The 21,165-nt window shown below is 36.3% G+C and overlaps 1 protein-coding gene across 1 annotated transcript in view; it reads left to right on the top strand.

The window, feature by feature from the left end:
- ERCC4 (ERCC excision repair 4, endonuclease catalytic subunit) overlaps window positions 1-21,165 on the top strand; it is a 54,944-nt gene that overhangs the window by 15,450 nt on the left and 18,329 nt on the right. The window contains exons 2-7 of the mRNA XM_069087608.1: window positions 25-119; window positions 1,482-1,662; window positions 4,128-4,323; window positions 5,043-5,250; window positions 15,395-15,575; window positions 16,809-16,937. Of these exons, the coding sequence (XP_068943709.1) occupies window positions 25-119; window positions 1,482-1,662; window positions 4,128-4,323; window positions 5,043-5,250; window positions 15,395-15,575; window positions 16,809-16,937 (990 nt within the window). The remainder of the gene's footprint in view (window positions 1-24; window positions 120-1,481; window positions 1,663-4,127; window positions 4,324-5,042; window positions 5,251-15,394; window positions 15,576-16,808; window positions 16,938-21,165) is intronic.

The following is a 21,165-nucleotide window of genomic DNA, read 5'->3' as shown; positions in this document are numbered from 1 at the left end:
CAGAGCAGAGGGGAGCCTGAGGAGGGCGGGAAAGCCAGGGGTGGGGGTGGGGTCGGGGTCCGCGCCAGACCCAGGGGGGGCGTGAGACGGACGGGGAGAGCTGGGGAAGGCCGAGACCGGTGAGGAGGTGAGGGGAATAGGGAGACTCTTGGAGGTGTGAGGGGGGTGGGGTAGGAAGGAAGTGCAGACGTTTCTACACACCCGGTATGAACCGTGAGTGGTTGGTCTTCTCAGAGCGAAGGCACCAGCGTTAAGGGGGGACGAGGAGGGGGAGCATGACAGCCAGTGCAAAGACTGGAAGATGCAGGGTGTGTCAAGGGACCTGGGAAGCTAGGAAGGGGCTTTAAGTGGTAAAGAGGATTGAATATCTTGTGGAGGTAATGGGGAGCCAGCAGGGTTTATTGAGAGGAGGGTGACATGGTCAGAGCTGCATTGTGCCAAGTGAGGGGAACGTGGATTGGAAGGGGAGAGATACCTGCAGCAGGAAAACCGAACAGAGGGCTGATTCGGTGGTTGAAGCATGAAGGGACAACGGCCTGCGCCAGGCTGGAAACTTTGTGAGTAGAGAGGAAATAAAATGAGAGATGCTGTATGGAAACTACAGGATTTGGCAAAACACGTGCTGGAATGAAGTCTAGGATGATGCTAAAGATGTGAGCCAGGGACGCGGAGCAAATGGTAGTGAAGTAAGTGCACGGTAACCGAGAAACCTTGGGGCGAGGGGACATCCGAGATCTCAGGAGACAGTGAAGCATGCGAGTCTAGGTGCAAAAGACTAGGAAGGGGATCAGCAATGCTGAAGGTTTTCTGACACATGAAGAAGGATAAGGACTGAGAAAAGGCCCTTAGATTTGACAATTACATCATTGGTAACTCTTAAGAAAGCAGTTGAATGAAACCAGACTACAACAGGTTTAGAAGAGAGGAAGTCCAGGCACATAGTGTAAATGACTTTCTCAGGAAGGTTAGCCAATAAAAGGAGAGATAAAGGATGAAAATTGGGTCACTTGAGAGTTTTTTAAGCATGTGAGGAAGAACATATTGTAGGTAGCATGGAAACAGCCAGTATTTGGGGAGAGATTGAAGATTAGTGAGAGATTAGGGATGATAGAGGGGGCAAGATAGAATAGGATCAATGATTCATGTAGAGGGCTTGCCTTGGCACGGAAATACTTATTCTTGAACACATAATGTGTGGAGGTGAATAAGGTGAAATCAGTCTAGAAATAAGTCTGGAAAAGTAGGCTGGAGCCAGATCGTGAAGAACTTTAAATGCCAAACAGGAATTTTTATTTTATTTTAGAGACCATAAGGGATCACTGAAATGTCTTGCTTAGAAGGGTAGCATGGGGCTATAGCTTTGCTTATACATTCAGATTTAATCGTTTATCCCTACAAAAGGTACCTAATAATTTTGTTACCTGTAGCCATTTACAAAATAATTCAAATTAAGTAGTCTAATGAAGTTTGATTTGGTTTAGGAGTATTTTATCAATCAACTGAAGTTAGAGGAAGTTGAACACCTTCCTCGACGTGTGACAAATGAAATTGCAAGTGGAAGTAGATACGAGGTTTATACCCAAGGTGGTGTCCTATTTGTAACTAGTCGAATTCTTGTGGTAGATTTCTTGACTGACAGAATTCCTTCAGATTTGATTACTGGTAAGAATATATTTTAACTGTTTTTTTCTTACGTTTTGAATATACGATAAATAGGTTCATTTAGCTATTTATATTTACTTTTGTATGCTAACCAGATTTTTAGCATTTAAAAATTCTCAGCTTCACATGTCAAATGAAATTTCTGTCTATTGACTTCAGAAAAATATTTTTCCTGCTTAAGTTTGGGATTAAACTAATTGGTTGGCTTAATTGGTTTTGAGAATAATGAATTTTGCTATTAAACTAGAATATGTATTTAAAAGTTTATTTTTCACTAAATCACCTAGGTCTTTAATAGTTGAAGAGCCATGTTTTATACATTGTAGCTCCTCGAACTTAGTGTTTTCTGAAAGCCTTCATGGGTGCAAAAGTTGAGCGAACGTTTATTGCCCTTTATACAAAAGAAACAATAATATTTTTGTAACGACTATCTTAATCTGTCGTAAAAATCTATAATTTACTGCTGTTTCAGAAATTTTTCTTTTGATTCTTTAATTTTTTTTCTGATTTTGGGTTCAAAAATAAAATGTTGATTTTGTTTATATTACCACTAGGTGTCAGTATTATTCTGTCAATGACTCATTGACAGACTGATTTGAACTAGAAACAACCAATCTGAATTAATGAAATCTCAAAACCATAGCTGCTTTTTTTTTACAATACCTTAATACTGTATGTTTAGTAGAGTCCTTAGGAAACATGTTTAATGAATAACTAAGAATAATTTGTAATCAGCATGATAGCTTTGCGTATATCATTGGGGATGCTGTAATATTGAAGATCTATTTTTAATGTTCTCTTACAGTTCTCATTTTGATTAATTTGACATTACCCATCACAACAGGGCACTGTTGGCTAGTTGATATAGAGCTGCCTTTTTTCTGTTAGGAAGACCTGGCTCCAGTCCTGTCTCTGATACACAGTAGCTTGGTGACTAGGCAAGTCACTTAACCTCACAGTGCCCCTAGGCAATTCCACAGGGTTATAAATTACCCTTGAGCTGTGAGTCTGAATTGATGGAGTTCCAGTCAGTTCCCAAAGCAGAGTTTCCAGTAAGTCTTAACTCATCCTACCAACCCACCACTCTACTCCATGACAAAGGGACTCTATAATGGAGGAAATTTTCAGTTATATCCCTTTCCAAGTGAGATCTGAATTGATTCAGTTTTATTGAACATGCAGAAATGAGAAAATCAGGGACATTCCAAGACTTTAAGTATATTACACATAAAATATATTGTTGTTCATAAGAAAGAGTGGTATTTATTACAATTTATATATCATCTAGATTTAGAAATGCTTTGAGGATGCAGAAAATAGTGAAAAGAGTATTGGACTAGGATTCCCAAAACATAGATTCTAGTCTTAGCTCAAATTTTATCAAGTCATTTATCCTCTCTAAGCCTCAATTTCCTCAACTATAAAATGGAGATTATAATACCTGCTGTGTCTAGTTCACCGGGCTATTGGGAAAATCAGATTCGATAGAATATTTGGAAATGCTTTGGAAACAGTAAAGCATTACATAAATATAAGGTGGTATATCTTTTTTTTAAGTTGTTTTTCAGTCATATTGGACTCATGATGTCTTTTGGGATTTTTTTTTTTTTTTGCTTTTTTGGAGGGCAGTTGGGGTTAAGTGACTTGCCCAAAGTCACACAGCTAGTAAAAGTATGTCAGGTGTCTGAGGCCGGATTTGAACTCAGGTCCTCCTGACTCCAGGGCCGGAGCTCTGTTCACTGCACCACCTAGCCGCCCCTTTTTTGGGATTTTCTTGGCAAAGATGCTGGAGTGGTTTACCATTTCCTTCCTCAGCTTATTTTACAGATGAGAAAACTGAGATAAAAAGTTAAGTGACTTGCCCAAGGTCACATAACTAGCAAATGTCTTGAGGCCCGATTTCAAGCCCAGTGCTAACTACCCTGTCTTTTTTTTTTTTTAACCCAATCATTAAATACACATTGTTGTTGTTCAGTCGTGTCCAGCTCTTTGTGACCCCATTTGAGATTTTCTTGGCAAAGATACTGGAATGGTTTTCCATTTCCTTCTCCATTTAATTTTACAGATGAGAAAACTGAGGCAAGCAGGGTTAAGTGACTTGCCCAGGGTCACACAGCTAGTAAGTATCTGAGGTCGGATTTGAACTCAGGTTTTCTGGACTCCAGACCCAACCTGCACCACCTAGCTGTCCCAAAATACACACAGTTATCCAAATGCTAAAACAGTGTAATTAAACTCTCACTTCAAAATGTCTTAATAATTGGGTTGTTGTAGTAAAAATGGCATCAATAAGGACTTATACATTATACTTACTCCTATTTAGCATGACATACCACAAAAGAATTAAAGACTGTTTACTTTTCTTATTTCCTGGTTATAAAATACATTTAGTGGGGGAATAGAAATGAGTTTTCCAATCTCAGTTCTTCATGTTGAACTATGAAATTTTTGTTTTTTCCCCTTAGGTGTCTTGGTCTATAAAGCTCACAGAATCATTGACTCTTGTCAGGAAGCCTTCATCTTGCGTCTCTTTCGTCAAAAAAATAAACATGGTTTTATTAAAGCTTTCTCAGATAACGCAGTTGCTTTTGATACTGGCTTTTGTCATGTGGAAAGAGTAATGAGAAATCTTTTTGTAAGGAAGTTGTACCTGTGGCCAAGGTAAATTGCCATGTTATTGCTTATTTTTATGATTGTTTTAATGATCAGTCATATAGTAATCGTTTCACATGTTAGTTTTACATGATAATGCCACTGTTAAATGTGCCAGCTAGAACATAGATAGGAATCTGTGATCTATACAGTTATAATACTTTGGTAACAGAGAGAGGGTTTGGTTGTCAGGTCCCTTCCATTTTCCACCAAAATTATACTACAGGTGGCTTGAGAACCTCTTACTTTTCTTTACAACCTTGCTGAAGGCCAGGATAGAGCAAAGTTTTAGGCAAAGAAATTACAGGCTTCTCTCCAGATTTAGAGGTTATTCAACAAGGCTTAACAGGCAAGAACATTTTGAGAAATTTACATAAAGTGAACTTGAAGGGCAGGGGAACAAAGGTTCCAATTTCAGGCACTTTCACAGTTAATGCTTGATTGTTCAGTATTCCCTGTACAGAAAATTCCTACAAACTCTCTCTTTCCTTAGTTATGTCATATTCTCCCTGCATTCATGATCATTTTATATATTAGTGAGTAAACTAGCATTTATTAAGTGTCTACCTTGTGCCAGGTACTGTGCTAAGCTTCTTTTGAAATGCTTTCTTTTTTCTTTAGCTTTTCTTTTTTAGAACATTATTGAGTGTTGAAACTAGAACCCATGATCTAAATGTTGTAGCTATTAAAATACTAGTTTATACTTTTTAAAATATTGCTCTCCTTAGGTTTCATGTAGCAGTTAACTCGTTTTTAGAACAGCACAAGCCTGAAGTAGTTGAAATACATGTTGCCATGACTCCTGCCATGCTTGCTATCCAGACAGCTATTCTGGACATTTTGAATGCGTGTCTGAAGGAATTAAAGTGCTACAATCCATCTCTTGAAGTAGAAGATTTATCTTTAGAAAATGCAATCGGAAAACCTTTTGACAAGGTACTTTATTTTTACTTACAGATTATATTATATTGTCATTTTAAAGAATGCAGGATATTTTAATGCTTGAATTGTTCCTTTCAGGCATGTGTTGTTATTATTCCAGAATTAATTTAGAAGCTATTTAAAATGTAGCTCTTTTGATTTTTTTGTAAACAAAACAAAATAACAATATACTGAAATCCATATATAAGCATGATGATATAATAGTTTGGATGTTGGCAAGAATACTAATGATTTTTTTGTCCTCCAGTTTAAATCTAATTAAAAGAAGAAATTATGGTGTTTTGTTATTTAACAATGTGGTATTTGCTTTAAAAAACACCTGAATAGTTTAATTTTGTGCAGGACACATAGGGGAAAATATTACATTAGGGCAACTTTATAGCACTTTATTCATCTCTGTTTCTCTTTTCTCTTAAGAGTAAATAGAATTGATGAGTTTTAGTATGGAGAAAAGTCAGAGGCTCTCTTAAAATAACTTTATGACTTATTGAGAAAGTAATATTTAATTGCAGGAATATTTTATTTTACCTAGTTCTTTTGTGAAAATATGGAAGTGAATGTAATATTTTTATACCTTTCAGGTGTGATTTTTATAGCTCATTTTAATCATAGGTTAATTTTAAGTAAAACATGAGTTTGAGAATATTAAGCTATATACCTGACTTTTTGTTTCCTGTTTACTATTTTTTTCTTATGTGTTAGTAGGGAAAATTACTTTTAATTCCTTTATTTGAATAATCTATTCACCGTTGGAAGTAATTGTTTGGTAATGCAACTTAAATACTCTCAGAGTATTTCATAGAAAGTCACTTAACTGGGATGTTTATATTTCATATGTTCTATTTCCATGTACTTCTTTATCATTTGGTGCATGCTAATAAAAAATACATGTATTCTTTTCATTCGAGTTGTGGGAAATATGGACAAACATAATTGATATATCTATCTATTGTGGGCTGAGTTGCTTTTTATCGTCCCTCAGACTTGGAAAAGCTGAAGTGCTGTTTTAGGGAGTCTTTTTGTAACCAAGTCTATATATGGCCATAACTTGTCTTTTGGAGTTCTTCAAAAGAGGCGTATAACTGAAATGTTATTTCTGCCCAGTGTTCATTTGTTTAAAAGCTAAAATAATGCCATATAGTGACAGTAGTGGTAATGGTTTTTGGTAAAAGTTAGTTTAACATTTTTTAGCAGCATTAAAAGAATTTGTTTTCATATTTTGAATTCTTTTTATCGATATGCACTAAACTAAACCTTTGCATTCTTTAAAATAAGCATTTAGTAATAGAACATAAGTAATTATTTTTATGAAGTGACTTTCTTTAAAATACTTAAAGAGCACCCCAGGAAGATAGCAGAATAAGGGGTCACTTAGGAATGCATGTACTCTGCTCTACAGCAAATAACATGTTTCTTTTCTTTTTAATTCATAAATATTTTTTTAATTCATAAAAGGGTGAGGCATTAGAAATGAATATTACTGAAACATAATAATAGATGTGATAGTTCAGGGATAGATGATTAAGTATTTATATCAGTAAGGAAAGGGAAGGGTTGAACAAACATAAGAGATAGAATAAGGTTGATAAAAGTAAACCCAAGGAGCTTTGGGAGAGGGGAAAAGAGAGAGGGAGAATTGGGAAGAAGAAGCAAGCAAACAACAGGCATTTATTAAGCACTTATGTGCCAATCATTGTGGTAACCACAAAGAATGGGGGGGGGGGGCAAAAAACCGTCTCTGCCCCCAAGAAGCTCACGGTCTAATGGGAGAAGCAACATACAAAGAACTACATACAAATAAGATATATACAGGTTATATACATACATTGAAGATAATCTCTAAGATTGTCTTCCCTCTAACAGAAGACACTAGCATTAAGGAGGATAGGAAAAGGTTTCTTGAAGAACGTGAAATTTTAGCTGGGAACTAGGAAGGGACTGGACTCAAATTAGTATAAGCAAAACAAATGGCAGAGACTAAATGCTAGTTTAAAAGAGGAGATAAATTAGTATTATGTGTGTGTGTGTATAATTGGGTATTTTCTGGGCCTGTTGATTGCAATGGTACAGACTGCTGATGCAGAGTTTCTCTCCCAGTGGAGGTCTGCCTGTACCTCAGGAGGTCTGAGAGAGCTGCCTGGGGATACCAAAAGGATGGATGATTTGTCCAGAGTCAGACGGCCAGTGCAGGTCAAACAGGACTTGAACCCAGATCTTCCTGACTCTGAGGCCAACTCTATCCAGTATGCCATGCTGCATAAATATTTATATAAGTATGTAGTGTAAGAAAACATTTAATAGTTATAACCATAAATATTAATGGAATAAATTTCCCAAGAAATATAAATAATATTAGAAGTAAGGAAAAGAAGCAACAGTTCATTTTATGGAAGAAACATTGAAAACATACATTGAAAACAAGGGAATAGGACTAAATCTGATGTGCTTTATTTAAGTCTTTAAAATGCAGGATTTGTCATTATAATCTCAGATTAGGAAATAATAAAAAATTTAAATTGAGAGACTATGTTTAAAGGCCACAAAGGCAATTTTAAAATAATTCTGTTAAATATATGTGCCCTAAATTACATAACTGATAAATTCATAAAAGAAAAATTAAGAAAATAGCAAGAAGATTCTGATAGTAACAAAATAATAGGAGAATCTTAATATTCCTCCTTCAGAGCTGGGTAAATCCAACAGAAAATTAAGCAAAGAAAATAATATAGATCTGATCAAATCAATATCTTGGATGGAGCTATAAGATTTGTCTAAATTTTGATAACTCAGAATGGAAATATTAAAGAGGACACGTCTTAGCATGCTACAGTATCTATGCATAAATCATATTCCAGAGCATAGATTAATCATGAATCTTCAAAGGTGACTGTAGTAAACGTATCTTTTACAAATCAAAACACAATAAATGAGTAATTTATTAGAAAGGAAATATAAATAAAACATACAGACTGAAGTGGAGAATAATGATATCCTGAATAATTAGATCAAATAAGTAAACATGGAAATAATAAATAATAATAACAGTAAAACAACGTACCACAACTTTTAAGACAAAACTATAGCAGGCCTCTGGAAGTCCATATTAACATAATAGAAAAAGAAAGGATCTGTGGATGGAGCATGCAGCTTTAAAGGACTAGAAAATAAAAAACCTTAAAAGGAAATATTTTAAAAAGGAATGTTGAAAATTAGAGGAGAAATGGAAAAAATTGAAAACAAAACTGTAGAGCCAATACAAAAAAATAACCATTTTTTTGTTTACATTTTAATTATTTGTTTTTAGTATCCTTTTCTTTTTAAATTTTGAATTGCAAATGTTCTTCCTCCCGTCCCCCTCCCACAGCAATTGCAAAGGTTCTAAAATATCGGGGTACTTTTCTTGGATAATTTCTTGAAGCATGATTTCTAGACTTTCTTTGATCATGGCTTTCAGGTAGACCAACAATTCTTAAGTTATCTCCCCTTGATTTATTTTCTAGGTCACTTGTTTTTCTAATGAGTCATTTCACATTTTCTTCTATTTCTTTTTTTCCTCTTTTGACTTTGTTATATTATTTCTTGATGTCTCATTGAATCATTAGTTTCCATTTGCCCAGTTCTAATTTTTAAGCATTATTTTCTTCAGTGAGTTTTTTTGCCTCTTTTTCCATTTCACCAATTCTGCTTTTTAAGGAGTTTTTTAGTGAATTTTTGTACCTCATTTTCCACTTTGCCAATTCTACTTTTTAAGGAGTTGTTCCCCTCAGTGGATTTTTGTGTCTCTTTTACCATTAGGTCAGTTCTGGTTTTTTAAGATGTTATTTTCTTCAGTATTCTTTTTGTGCCTTTTATACCAAACTGTTACTTCTCTTTTCATGCCTTTCTTGTGTCACTCTCATTTCTTTCTCCAATTTTTCCTCTATTACTCTTCCCTGTTTCTTTAACTTTTCTAGGAATTCTTGTTGGGTTTGGGTACAATAGTATTTTTCTTTGAGGCTTTGTTGTTGTTTCCACATTGTTGTCTTCTGAGTGTATATCTTGGTCTTCACTGCCTGCAAAGTAGCTTTTTATGTTCATATTCTTTTTTTGTTGCTTGCTCATTTTTCTAGCCTATTTCTTGACATTGAACTTTATATTTAAGTTGGACTTTGCTCACTTGTAGATGGGGAGGCACTGTTCCAAGCTTTAGGTTTTTTCATACTTATTTTTAGAGCTAGTTCAGGGGGTCTTCAAATTTTTGCTGCTTCCAAGGTGGTGTGGTCCTGGGAGAGATATGGTCACTGCTCTCTTGGTCTGTACTCTGGTCTTTACCAAAAAAAGGACCCTTGATCCCCCACAGCCACAAATGCCAGCACTCTCTCTGCCTTAAAACTGCCACCTAGCACTGCACATTGGCAAGAGGTGCGAATCAGCACCAGCTGCACCCAGTGCCAGCCAAGGACCCCTATCATCTCTTTCTGGCCAATTGTCTGATCCTTGACCCCCTTACCACCTCTGGACTGAGGGTTCCAGAAGCTGCTACAGCTGCTGTTGCCACCAGTGCATATGTGGGCTCCAGACAAACTTCTGCTTTAGTACCGCAGACCTCCCCTGCCAGCCTAAGCTTCCTTAGGCCAGAAGAAATGTCTTGTCCTGACCCTTTGTTGTCTCTGCTCCTCCAAAATCTGATTTGAGGTGTTATTTTAAATTTGTTTGGAGGGAATGTTGAGAGAGCACGGCTAAGTTCCTGCCCCTGATCTGCCGTCTTGACTCCAAGCTAAGCTGTTGGTGTTTTTTAAGATTAGCAAAATTCATAAGCCACTAGCCTACTTAATCAAGAAAAAGAGGGGAAAAAAATCAGAGTATCGGAATAAAAGATAGACAAGGTAATTTCACAATAAAGTTGAAATTAGAAAGTATAAAAAGCTAATAGCACAATTAATTACATGTAAGCAAAACTGAGAAGTCTGAGGAAATTAATATTTACAAAAGTCAGAATACCTAAATAAAACACAGAGATCTTAATCTAATATAAGAATAAGAAATTGAGGAAACCATAAGAGAAATGCCAAAAGAAAATATTTCTAGACCAAATATACATACAAGTTAATTTTATCAGTTATTTAAAGAACAATTAATATCTATACTACAAAATTACTCTCAAAAATAGAGGTCATTCTGCCAATTTCTTTTTGAATGAGAAAAATAAGGTCCTGATATTCAAATAAGGGAGACAAATCAGAAAAAGAAATCTATATACTAAATTCACTAATGAATTTTTATGCAAAAAAAATTTAAATAAAATCTTGCAAGGAGATTATAGAATTATATTTTGAAAATAATTACCTATGACTAAATTATAACAAGAATGAGAGGATGGTTCCTTATTTGAAAAATAATTAGCAGCGTAATCACATAAACAAAGGTTAAAAAACACATGATTATTTCAGTAGATACATAAAAAGGCATTGATGAAATACATTACTCATTATGTCAAAAACTCTAAAAGCATAGTAATGGATAGACCATTCTTTTATATGATTAACTGAAAGCATATATTTAAAACCAAGAGTTAGCATTTTCTGTAACAAAGAAATACTAGAATACCTCCCAGTGAGAACAGGAGTAAAGCAGGGGCACCCCCTTCCCCCATTATGATTGGATCTATTTCTACAAACACTGACTATAGCAGTAAAATGAGAACAAAACCAAATAGATAGGTTTCAGCAACAAGGAGGAAAAGCTATCCCTATTTACAGATGACATTATGGTTATACTTAGAAAACATGGGAGGATCAGTGAAAGAACTGATCTAAATGATTAATAGCTACATCACAATTGCAGAATACAAAACAATTCCACAGAAGTCATGATTATTTCTATATCATACTGGGGATAAATTCAGAATAAATAAAATTTCTGAGTTAACCCACATACAATATTTATGTCATATTAACTATGAAACTTATAGACATAAGTAAAGAAGTTACAAATTGGAGAAATAGTCTTAGCTTGTGATTAGAGTGTAAAAATAAAAATGAAAATACTACCAAAATTAATTTTTATTAATGTTATAAAAATCAAATTACAAGGAAGATACTTTTTTGAACTAAACTGATTAATAAAATTCATTTAAAATAATTAAAAGTCTGGAATGTCAAGGGAAATAATGAGAAAAGTACTGAAGGGAACCTAGACCAGTCTCCACAGTATATTATAAAGTCATCAAAACTATGTTAGTGTTATTTTTTTTAATAGATCAGTGCAACAATTTAAATAAGAAGGACAACAAACGATTGGAAATAGTAGTCCAACATTTGATAAATCCAGGAACATAAGTTACAAAAATAAATCTGGGGAACAGACCCCCTGTTTGACAAAAACTACTGGAAAAACTGGAAAGTGGTTTGTCATCAATTAAATTTAGACCAGAGGTTCCTGACCCTTTAAAAAAAAAAATACTCAGTGGGACACATCCACTCTTCCTCCAAAACTGACTTTCTTTAACCTGTTAGTGGTTTTTGGTTTTTTTAATTTGCATCATTTCAAAAAGTATAGAATGTTTTTAAATGACATGTTAAATTTAATAACGTTGTAAATTTGTGGGGGTTTTCCTGCATTGAAATTTTGATGATGCAATATTTTGTTGTGTAACTGTATGGTATCATCTTATAAACAAGTCATTACACTCCCAGATGCCTGCCAATGCATGAAGGACTTCCCCTCAATGCACAACACTCTCACCTGCCAATGCTTGCTTGTTAAGTCCTGTCAGCAGACTTAACCACTGATTGATTATAACTTGAATTTTGTATGTTTATTTGGAAAATAATGTAATCACTGCTGCTTTTAACTGTTGTACAATAGTGAAACGTACAATTTTTCAAAATTTTCTTCTTTTCTTGTGCTTCCACAACCCCTTTTATTTAGTACCCCCCAATTACACCTGAGGCTACTACCACCCTCCCCAAGCATCCCCTAGGGGGTGGTATTTCCCACTTTGGGAACCTATTGTTTAACCTCATTCCATGCAAATTAACAGAAATGAAAAAAAGATAGAAACATATTAAGTATTGGAAAGGCTATGGTTAAACAGGCACACTGCACTATTGGTGGCACTGGGAAATAGTACATTAATTCTGGGTTTCAGTTTAATATTATGGAAGAAAAGTAAACTCTGACCCAAAATTCCCACCATTGGGCATATACTTTAAGGTCATAAAGAGAAACAGTGGTCCACTATATACCAAAAATTCATAGCAGCATATTTTGTGCTGACAAAGAACTGGAAACAAATTAGTTGCCCATCATTTGGGGAGTAGCTGAAAAAAACTATGGTAATCAAATACTGTTGTACACAAAGAAATGAGAAATTCAGAGAAACATGGGAAAATTTCTGTGAATTGATACAAAGCAACATAATCAGAACCAAAAGAAGGTACCAAATGACTCCAACAATGTAAATGAAAAAATCACTGGAAACAAATTTTATTTGAGTAATTAAAAACAAGTAAAGGTCCTAGAAACAAGATAATTAAATATATTTTATCCTCATGGCAGAGAGATGGGGGATTATTGTCAGACACAATGTTTGTATTGGATATTTTGTGTAATTTTTTTTCTTTGTTAAAAGGGAGGATTCACTCTGGTGGAAGAATAGGAAATGCCTGAAGAAGTAGCCCTTTACCTTGTCCTCTATATGCAACCTTTCTCCAGCAAGTTGCCTTCACAATCATCTTCATTCTCTAATTTTCTCTCCCCCCTCTCTTATTATATACTGGCCCTTTCCCCTGCTGCCTGCAAATACATCCATGTCTCCCCCATCCTTAAAACCCTCACTTGAAGCAGTCAATAATTCCTTGAGAAAGCCATCCACATAAATGCCTCCACTTCTTGGCCATCTCGCTTCTATTCAGAACCCTTTGCAGCCAGTTTCTGACCTCATTTAATTGAAACTCCTCTGTCCAAAAATTGCCAAATCTAATTAATAGCCTTTTCTCAATCCCCATCCTTTTTGATCTCTCTTTAGCCTTTGATGCCAGTCATCACCACCTACTCTATCCTCTCTAGTTTTATAACACATTCTTCTCTGTTAGTTCTCCTCTTTCCTACCTGACAGCTCTCTCTCAGTCTTCTTTCCTTTATATTCATCTGTGACATGCTTACTAACTGGGCATCCCCCCCAAGATTCTGAACTTAGTCTTCTCCCTTTTACTATCTCAGTTGGTGATCAGCTCCTATGGGTTCATCTATCATGTTACAGTTATTTATGTATATGATATATAGGCAGAATTATATATCTAGTCCTAGTCTCTTTTTTTGAGTTCTAGTTCTACATCACTCATTGCTTTTTGCATATCTCTAAGTATCCTGTAGATATCTCAAACTCAGCATGTCCAAAGCAAAACTCATTACCTTTCTCCCTAAAAAACCTTCTCTTCTTTCTGTTTTCCCTACTTGTCAAGTATACCACTATTTTCCTACTCATGCCAGATCAGAATTAAGGTTATCTCCATTTCTAAAACGATCTTCTTTCTTACCTCTACTTCTTTGTCTTCTTGTGAGACTCAGCTCACATCTCACCTGTAAGATACCATTCCCAGTCTAAGGAACTACTAAAAAACAGTCCTCCCCACCAATTTTATTTCTGTGTGTGGCATGGTCAAGGTCACTCTCTTGGTTACAGGATGTTGTGTCTCAACTGCCAGGTCAGTTCGCTGCTGGAATAGGTCTAACAGGCTAGTCCTCAGGGCTGGTTTCTCACTCAACTGGCTACTGATGCTACTGATGCCACCAATCCCCATTGTTAAGAGGACCATGGATGACTCTTCCAACCTTTCAAAGTTTACAAGGTCCAGTACTCCTATACTAACTATCAGAGATGCCATGTGTTCATAGCCACATGGAGATCAAGAAAGCTGATGCCATTACTGCTAGCTCTACTTCACCTGGACAACTGTTATGTTTCTTCTCCATCACTTTAAAGCTACCAGGGAAAAGGGAGCTACTTTATTTTATAAGGTCATATAGTAGAAAAAGCACTAGATTTATAGTTAGAGGATCTGTATTTGAATACTGACTTTGCCTCTTGCTGCTTGTATTACCTTGGTCAAGTCATTTAAACTTTCTGGCCCTCAGTATTCAGACCTTCAGTCAGTCAATAAACATTAAGCCCTTACTATGTGCCAGACACTGGGCTAAGCACTGGGGATACAAATACAAATAGAAACCAAGACAGTCCCTGCCTTCGAGAAGCTTATAATCTAATGGGGGTGAGACCACACAGAAAAGGATACTGAAAAGCAGGGTGGGGAAAGAGTAGGGAAAAGAGAAGACATGCTAGAGAGCTCCAAAGAAATTCGAAAGCAAGGTCACTGATGGGAAATGGGGGTAAGGGGGACTGCTGAGTCCTTTCTTTAAATAGAGGTCCCACAGCCCATGGCCATGCCCTCAGTATCCACATCTTTAAAATCAGGGAGTTGTATTAAATCCCCTCTACGGTTACTTCCAGTTCTGAATCTAAAGATAATCATTTTGAAAGAAAGGAGCTCTTTAAAGTTTGTGGAATTTTTCTTTTACAAATTGCTTGTTTTTAAGTTTACTCTTTCCAGTACAAGTCACCCATATTACATATGTAATACATATTTTATATAAGTGAAATACAAAAATATAATTTTAACTGGAAGTACAATAAATACCACAACCACTATTATGCTCACATGATCTTTCACATACCTTTTGGCCTATCTGCATTTTTCTGTTTTTCATTGCCTAACCAGGTTCTGGATCTTCAGTAGGATGGCCAAGCCAGGAAGGTCCTGCTAGGGTTGTCGGTGTAAAAGCATCAGAAGTGTATATGTCTTGACTAACATTTCCTTTTACTATAATCTAAATAATGATTTTTAGATTTTTTAATGCCTCTCCTCCCCTTCATTAGTATGCATGTTTAAGAATTTAGTCTCTATAGAATCACTGATTTTGACCATGAGATAAATAACCAGGGTCAATGATGCCATGTATTACTTTTGAAACTAAAAAAATTAGTTTTCATAGAAGCATATGAACTTACATATATTTGTACTTCCTTGGCAGTAGTGTTTTCTAAAAGCTATATTGAACATACTTTAGCAACAATGCACATTTTCATTTTTATTTTTAGACAATTCGTCACTATTTAGATCCTCTGTGGCATCAGCTTGGAGCAAAGACTAAATCTTTGGTACAGGATTTGAAGATCCTACGGACTCTGCTACAGTATCTCTCCCAGTATGACTGTGTCACATTTCTTAACCTTCTGGAATCTTTGAGGGCAACTGAGAAAGCCTTTGGCCAGAATTCAGGTGGGAAATGAAAATTATGAGTATTATTCTTCAAGTTGCTTTTAGAATAGAACATAAAGGTTGCATTTTGCCTATTCCAGGAATGGAGGGGAAAAGGGGGGAATATTATACTGAACCCACATACTGTCCTAAGACTTCAAATTAGATTCACAGCATAAGGATGTAGGTTTTGTTGATGGCTGATGTTTCCTCCTACTTAACTTCTGTTCAGTGCAGTACTAAATATTCACATTGGAATCTAACATTTTATTCCCAGAAAAGACTATGTGAGTATAGTACAAGCAGTCCCCAACTTAACAAAATGGTTTTGTCCCCAAAATTCTTTTTTTATAAGTAGTCTTTTTGTTTTTAGTACAGTGAATTTTTGAATAGGAATAATATTTGTAAATGGTAGTTCCGTTCTCATACCGGCCCCCAACAGTCTATATAACTGATAAGGGAGTTTTAACGTTAATAGTGTTATAGAACCTAATAATACTTCTATGGCAATATTTATATATTGGTTTCCGGTTAAGATATGTGTGTGTGTGTGTATTTGTGTGATAGATGTATGCATGTATATATACGTAGTTAAGGTATGCATATATACATAAATATATGGTATCTCATTTGTTCCTAGTATTTTTTAATGGGAAAACATTACAAATTCAAACTTAGAACACCAGGAATAGGCCTGTCCTTTCTCTGGCTTCTGCTTTGGTACCTTCACTAACTAGGAGGTAAGGACTAAAGGAAGAAAGAGGCAGAGGTTGTAGTACCACGTGACATGAGATAGGTCATGAACTTGTTTTCAGTGGTTCTTTGGTGCAGAGGAAGGAAAGCTTTGAGCATAGAAAGAAACAGAGCCGGGGCAGCCAGGTGGCTCAGCAAGTAAGAGCACCGGCTCCAGTGTTGGGATGACCTGGAGATCAAATCCCGGGCTCAGACACTCAGCACCCACCCAGAAACACCTGGCCGTGTGACCTTGAGCAAGTTACTTAACCCTGCTTGCTTAAAAAAAAAAAGAAACAGAGCCAGCAATACCACGGTAGAGTTCACTGAGTGTTGAAGATTGATGGCAGTTGTAACTTCAGCATCAAAGACAGTGGAATAGCAACTATATATTCAAAATTAGGGGTTAATGTATATCATAAAACTGAAGAAGATTATGGTAAACAAATCATCAAAGACTTTGTAAATGTCTTTTAAGTATAAGATATAAACCTAAAATGTAAGTCTTTCTTCTCCTTTTAGGATGGCTATTTCTTGACTCTAGTACTTCAATGTTTGTAAATGCTCGAGCAAGAGTTTATCACGTTCCAGATACCAGAATGAATAAAAAGTGCAAAATGACTGAAAAAACAGACATAAAAGAAGACCAAGGTATTGTGTATGCTTCTAGAAGTGACTTCTAAAAAAAAAGTGACTTCTCTGTTGAAATCAAAATTGGACTTTATTTACATAAGTTGTCTGCTGACAACAAATCATTAATATCAGTTTTTTCTCAAAGACCTTATGTTAGATGTATTTCATCCATGTTAATAGATTAATTAATTAATTAATAATGATGATAATGGCACTTTTAAGTTTGTAAAACTACATATATTTATATAATTTCATTTGATCTTCACAAGAAGCCTGTGAGGTAGTTGCTTTTGTTATTCCCGTTTTCCAGATTAACCTGAGTGACTTGCCCAGGGTCGCAAAACTAGTAAGTGTCTTGAGGCAGGATTCCAACTCAAGTCCTGACTTCCAGGCCAGTACTTTATCCCCTAGTCTACCTCACTGCCTGTTTTATTACTTCAGGGTTTCCAAAGTACTCTCCTCACAAAGATCTTTGAGTTAGGGAGCATAGCAATGCTGTGCTTGATCTGAACAACTTGTGGTTTATCCAGGGCCTCACAGTTTTTAGCCCTTTTGTCGTGGCTGCCATATGTGAAGCTTGTATGTCAGGGTCTTTAAAATTCTTTTTAGCTTCTTAAGAGTCTCAGAGCACAGGGGCGGCTGGGTGGCTCAGTGAGTAAGGCACCGGCTCCAGTGTCAGGATGACCTGGGGATCAAATTTGGGCTCAGATACTTAGCACCACACCCAGAAATAACTGGTCGTGTAACCTTGAGCAAGTTACTTAAAACCGATTGCTTTAAAAAAAAAAAAAGAGTCTCAGAGCATGAGTATTTTAGGGGAACCGAAGAAATATTTTATTTCCACAACTTATTTTTAGACTTCTTAGATTAGTCACCAGTTTTCCAGGATATGAAATAAGTATAATACTTCCCCTTGCCTAATTCACAAAACCACAGTGTTCCTTAAGTACTTATAAAAAGAAAGAAAAAAAGAAAAAGTATTACATAACGATACACTGACATTTTTGGTAATTTTGCTAACTTTTTCTTTGTTACAAGGAAGGGTTCAATAAAGGAGTATCAGGAAATTATTGTAAAAAAACAAAATCATTAACAGAACTTTAAAAATACAAGGAAAGGTTACAGGATCACATATTTAAAGCTTACGAGTAAGGGATCTTAGAGGCCATTCAGTGAAACTCCTTCATTTTATAGGTACAGAAACTGAGGCTGGGGTTAAACGACTTGCCCAGGGTCACACATCTAGTAGTCTCTTTAGGCTGGATTTGAACCCAGATATTCCTAACTCCGTTCAGCACTCTATCCACCATGCCACTAGGCTGTGCTACTTTATCACCTACATGTTATGAGTTGCATGTAGAAATCATTAATTTAGCACCTAATGCATGCAAAGCACAGTGCTAGCCAAGTTTACATAAAGCATAGGCTCTCTCTTGATGGACCTTAGAATCTACTATGAAGATAGAACACTTAAACAAAAAATTATAAAATAATGCATGACAAGTAAGTGTGTGTGTGTGTGTGTGTGTGTGTGTGTGTGTGTGAGAGAGAGAGAGAGAGAGAGAGAGAGAGAAGAACAAAACTCAGCACTCTTGGGGCAGCTAGGTGGTGCAGTGAATAGAGCGCCTGCCCTGGAGTCGGGAGGACCCAGGTTCAAATCTGGCCTCAGACACTTAACACAAAAATTAGCTGTGTGACCTTGGGCAAGTCACTTAATCCCAATTGCCCTCCAAAAAAAAGGCAAAAAATAAAACCAAAAATCAATACTCTGTAAGGCCCCAAAGGTCTGTTCCTTTATCTTATATATTCAGTATGATAAAAATAGTAGTTAAAGAATCTGTATTTTCTAGATAGATAGAACTATTGCCTTATAAGCAGGTGTGATGCCTTATAGCATAATAACCTTGAACTCCTGATTATTAAATGAAAGCTATGTACAATGCACTTAATTAAATCTTTATCACTTTGAGTTATAAAGCCTCTATAAATATTTATCCAAAATATATTTTATTCTTTAAGGAGTAGATTCTAGCAATAACACTTATAGTTGAACCCACAAATAATGGGATTGTAGAATGGTATTTATGCTCTCTGTGTTATTTTAAATGCTTTCTTTCCCCCAAACCTGTTTGTCTCTATGATTTCACTATTCCTGCTTGCCAGTATTCATCAAGTCTCTTTTGTTCAAAACATTGGTGTTTCCTTTGACTTTTTCCTTCACCTCTTATCCAGTCAGTTATCACGTTCCTATCAGTTCTATCTCTGTAACACATCACATCCATCTTCTCCTGTGTGTTTTCACTGATAGCACAGGCCCTCACTGAACCTGAACCATTGCAGTAGCCTTCTAACCAGTTAATCAAGAAATCATAGCATAGATTAAAGCATAAATGTGTTCATCCTTGTGCTAATCATTTGTTGGTTGCAAATATAAAGAATGAAACAATCTCCATCCTCAAGCATATATTCTGATAGGGGAGACAGGTACATATATAGTTATATAGAAAATAAATACATAAAAAACCAGATAGTTTGGCACTAGAAATTGAAAAGATCAGAGATTTCTTATAGAAAATAGTGCTTGAACTGTGTAATGAAGGAAGAGAGTTATTTTTACGAGGCACAGGGGAGAGGAGAGTACATTCCAGGTAGGGGGGACTGCCAGTGCAAAGGCATCGTGATGGGAGGTAGCACTGTGTGTCCTCAAAACTCCCATGGTCCACCTCCCCTAAACCACTCACACTGAGATCCTTGTCTCATGTTTTACTGAAAAACTTGAGGCCTTTTGCTGAAAACTCCCTCTTCCAATCTCCTCATCTAAGATAGCTTGAAAAGGTGGTAGGATCTAGTGAAGGTTTGTGATTTTTTAAGGATCAAGAAAATTTGGGTATATTTGAAGACAGTAAGGAAGGAACCAATAGAAAAGAGTTAAGGATTAGAGGTGGAGACATGATTGAAGGGACATTCTTTTGGGGAAAACAAAAGGAGATGAAATCAAATATAAGTGTAAAAGGAGAAGAATCTATGTAAGGAGAAGAGCCACCTCATCAGCCTAGGATAAAGGAGATGTGTGGAAGAGAAGAAAAGGGAGCTCCCATCGCATGGTCTCAATTTTTCAAAGCAAGGTCCTTATCTGAAAGAATGGAGGGAGGTAGATGTATAGGAGAGCTAAAGAAAGGAAAGAAGAGGTCTGGAGTAGTTTCTGTGGAGAATGAGATAGAGACTCAAATTAGGAAAAGAAAAAATAATTGCCTTGCTTCAGGGAAAGCTTAGTTGAAATTAAAATTTATAGTGTATCAGGTCAGCATGGTTGTGTGATTTCCTTCAGTTCAATTCAGCAGCACTTGAGTAGGAGCAAAAGAGGCAACTAGTGAAAGTATAGGGCTAGGGTTTGATAAGAGATGAGTGCAGTAGGGATTCAAGCACTGAGGACAGTACAGAGTTGTATGGGTTTAGGATGGTAAGGGGATGGAATAATAGAAGGTTAGATAAAGGATTGTTACCGGTTTTGACTAAACCAATGCAACACTTGTGATTAATGGTGAGATACCGATTGTGACCATTCCTGAGAGTTGAGATGAAGTAGAGAAGGTCATAATACTTAAGGTGTTTGAGGAATTGGGAGGCTAGGGGAGATTGAGGGAATATCATTATGGATGTTGAAATCTCTTAAGGACAGGAGTTGGGGAGGAGAAAAAGACAGTAAGCTAGGTGCTAAACTTGAAAAAGGAGGGAACATAGTCTGGGGGCCAGTATACAACAGCCACTATGATTCAGATAGTATAGAATGTTTTGATACTGTGAACTTCAAAGGAAATAAGGTTGCTTAGTGATACAAGCAAATGAGTACCTGGAAGTGGCATTCAGGGGCTAGGAATATTCCAATCTCCCTCCAGAGCCAGTGGGTTAGAATGAAAGTACACCCAGTGCTGGAGGGTGTGCAGTATTTATTAGGGGAGCCAGATTTCAGTGAAGGCAAGTAGATGAATGGAACATAAGAAAAAGAGCTCCAGGATGAAGGGAAGTTTGTTTGCTGTGGAAAATAGAAGTTTGAGAGGGCACAGTGGAAGGGATGACAGAGTGGACAGTGGAGATAGTTTTCCTCGTAGGTGATGAGTGATTAATAACAGGAATAGTGAGAAAAATTGGTGATGGGAGTTAGTAGTAAATAGCAGATGGATCAAGTTGCTTGCAGTTTCAAAAAGGTGCAGTTACCAGGCAAGGACTGGGTTCCAAGGCTTTGCCT

The sequence above is a fragment of the Petaurus breviceps genome, unplaced genomic scaffold (genome assembly GCF_028583685.1).
Source record: "Petaurus breviceps papuanus isolate PSGF00001 unplaced genomic scaffold, PetGlider_PUasm1.0 118, whole genome shotgun sequence".
In the NCBI taxonomy this organism is placed as follows: Eukaryota; Metazoa; Chordata; class Mammalia; order Diprotodontia; family Petauridae; genus Petaurus; species Petaurus breviceps.
The sequence above is the reverse complement of the archived record's forward strand: the minus strand, read 5'-3'. Positions and strand labels throughout refer to the sequence as shown.